Source organism: Arachis ipaensis, chromosome B02, assembly GCF_000816755.2.
Source record: "Arachis ipaensis cultivar K30076 chromosome B02, Araip1.1, whole genome shotgun sequence".
Taxonomy (NCBI): domain Eukaryota; kingdom Viridiplantae; phylum Streptophyta; class Magnoliopsida; order Fabales; family Fabaceae; genus Arachis; species Arachis ipaensis.
The window spans coordinates 25,115,611-25,118,140 of record NC_029786.2 but is presented as its reverse complement, the minus strand read 5'-3'; the positions used below and the strand labels follow the sequence as shown (position 1 = coordinate 25,118,140).

At 30.7% G+C, this 2,530-nt stretch overlaps 1 protein-coding gene across 1 annotated transcript; it reads right to left on the bottom strand.

The window, feature by feature from the left end:
- On the bottom strand, nt 539-836 carry LOC107628259 (dolichyl-diphosphooligosaccharide--protein glycosyltransferase subunit 4A). Its single transcript, XM_016331021.2, has one exon. The coding sequence runs from the start codon at nt 834-836 to the stop codon at nt 723-725; it is 114 nt and encodes a 37-aa protein (XP_016186507.1). The 3' UTR covers nt 539-722.

Below are 2,530 nucleotides of genomic sequence, written 5' to 3'. Positions count from 1 at the left end.
ATAAAAGCATTCTAAATTTCCAATTGAAGAAAATTAATCCAGCTCCATTATGTGATATGTGTACTGCCACGATAAAGTTCTAACACTTCTGATCTCAAAATAAAAGAGAAAAAATAAACCAAAATAATGTAAAAAAATAAAAAAATAAACACTAAACGAAACATCAAAAACTCTAAATGAAGAAACTTATATAAATCTCTAGTGTAACATTCACGGCATTTGACAAACGTCACATAATGAGCTGCCAACTTAACATAAGACTAAACTAAACTACTTTTTCCAATTTTAAAATCAGTTATCAAACTATAAAGGATAAATCTTATTAGGCTTCAAGAATGCTTGAGTAAAATAGGAAACAGAACTTAAGTATATCGCTAAAGCCAATTACTGGGGAAAGCCTTACCCTAAATTTGTTTATCAATATTATATTGCTCAAGCCATGATTGCACCAAATTCAGTAGCAGTGGAGCACATAATCTAGCAAATTCATCTACCACGGTTTCATTATCTTTTTTTATGATTTATGAAAGTTTCTTACTTGCAGAAACCTTGGAAGCTCAGATATATATATAACAAAAATTGTAGTGTCAATGAAGTCTTTGATAAGATATAGCAGTAAGCTCACATCACATGCTCAAAATGAAGTTCATTTCTATATCAACTTAACTTCCATTAGAAAAATAGCTAAGTCTACAACATGAAAATCACAACCACACAGTACCCTAGTTCCCTTCATACTTTGGATCAGCCATAACAAAATGGTAAGCTATCACCAGTACAAAGATGAAGATGCCAAGGAAATTGGCAAAGAAACCCAGATCTTGATCATCAATCATCTGTAGCAGGAAGCAAAAACAAATTCATGTCAATACCATGGTTTTGGGCATCAAAATAGATATCTTATTCTTTTCCAACTGAAAGCACGTACAATTTGAACTGTGAATCTCTTATACTGAACACTGAATTAAGGAAAAATTTAATTAATATTGATTCCTAAAACATGATCATATAGACCCCATCGATATATCAGAATTCAAAAATTAGAATCTTCTAACCTAACAAATCACACTAAATTATAACAAAATCAGAAAGCAAGTTGTTGCTTAGCAGTTTAAATCTACAATGCTCACGAACATTACAGTAAAATAAAATGATATTGTTTATGACATTCACATCTTCAGGCTTCAACCTAAATCACATTTGTGAAAAAAATCATTCTAATTAGTGTTTCATATGATTAATTAATCAAGCAATTGGCGCTAATTCTCTAACTACACATAACTCCATAACCAAAAAAAAAAATCAAGAACAAAAAATCAGCATACAAATTTGTGGCTCTTCGTTAACAAATTCCAAAAAGGAAAAAAGAAATCAAAATTAAAATCAAAGGAAGAAACGGTAACAAGTAACAAAACCAGATCTGAAACTTAACAGAGAAGCATAAAGCCAGAATGAATATTGGGATTCGGAATCGGCAATGTCAAAGACTAAAGAGGCCGAGTTTAATTGAAAACGAAAATTGGGGATAAGGTCACAGAGAAGACGTTGAAATTGAGAGGTAACCTTAGGATGCTGCAGATGGCTTCGGTCTCACTGTGTTGTGCTTCGTCAGTGTGTGCCAAACTCTGGTACCTTCTGCTAAGTGTTAACCCCAAAAACTCAATAATACCAATTACCAAACACGGAAATAAGACTACTAAGGGTGTGTTTGGTAAACATGTTTGAAGGAAAAAAGTACGTTAAAACTTTTTGAAAGCTTCAATTTTTTGTTTGGCTAATTTTTTTTTTACAAACGCAGAAGTGATTTTGTTCATAAAATTACGTTTACAAGAAGCAATAATTTCTAACTTCTCCGCTGCACTAACGTGCTTTTAGTCACTACCTTTAACATTTAATTTTTTTTTACCAACTTTATCCTTTATGTATATTATTGCATTATTTATAAAATTCTTGTTATTTCTATTTATATGATAAGAATATTAAAAATATACTATATAAAAAACATATAAGAAAAAAAAATAAACATGTATAAAAAAATAACATTATAATTTAATTTCATGTCCTTTTAAGTAATTATCTATCTAAAAGTGATTTTAACTAATATTATCCAAACAATATTTATTTTATCAAAATCAATTTTGGTATAGAGTTGCCAAACATAAATCATGTTGACACAAACTTACTTTTACCCAAAATCAGTTTTATAAAATCACTTTTATTCAAATTTCAGTTTGACAATCCAAACACACACTAAATTGTATTAGCCTTCTAGGGTGTGCATGGGTCGAGTGAAATCGGGTTTGATGTGATCCAGACTCGACCCGAAATATATACCGGTCTATTTATTTGACCCGAATTTGGCCCTAGACCCGATGAAACATATACACTTTCGGGTCACGATTATATCAGGTAAAAACCGGGTGAAAATCAGGTCGTTAACATTACATTACCTTGATACCTTCTTATAAGTTAGCATGTGAAAATATCCAAATTTACAAGACTCCAACTATTATTTGACATGGTAAAATTC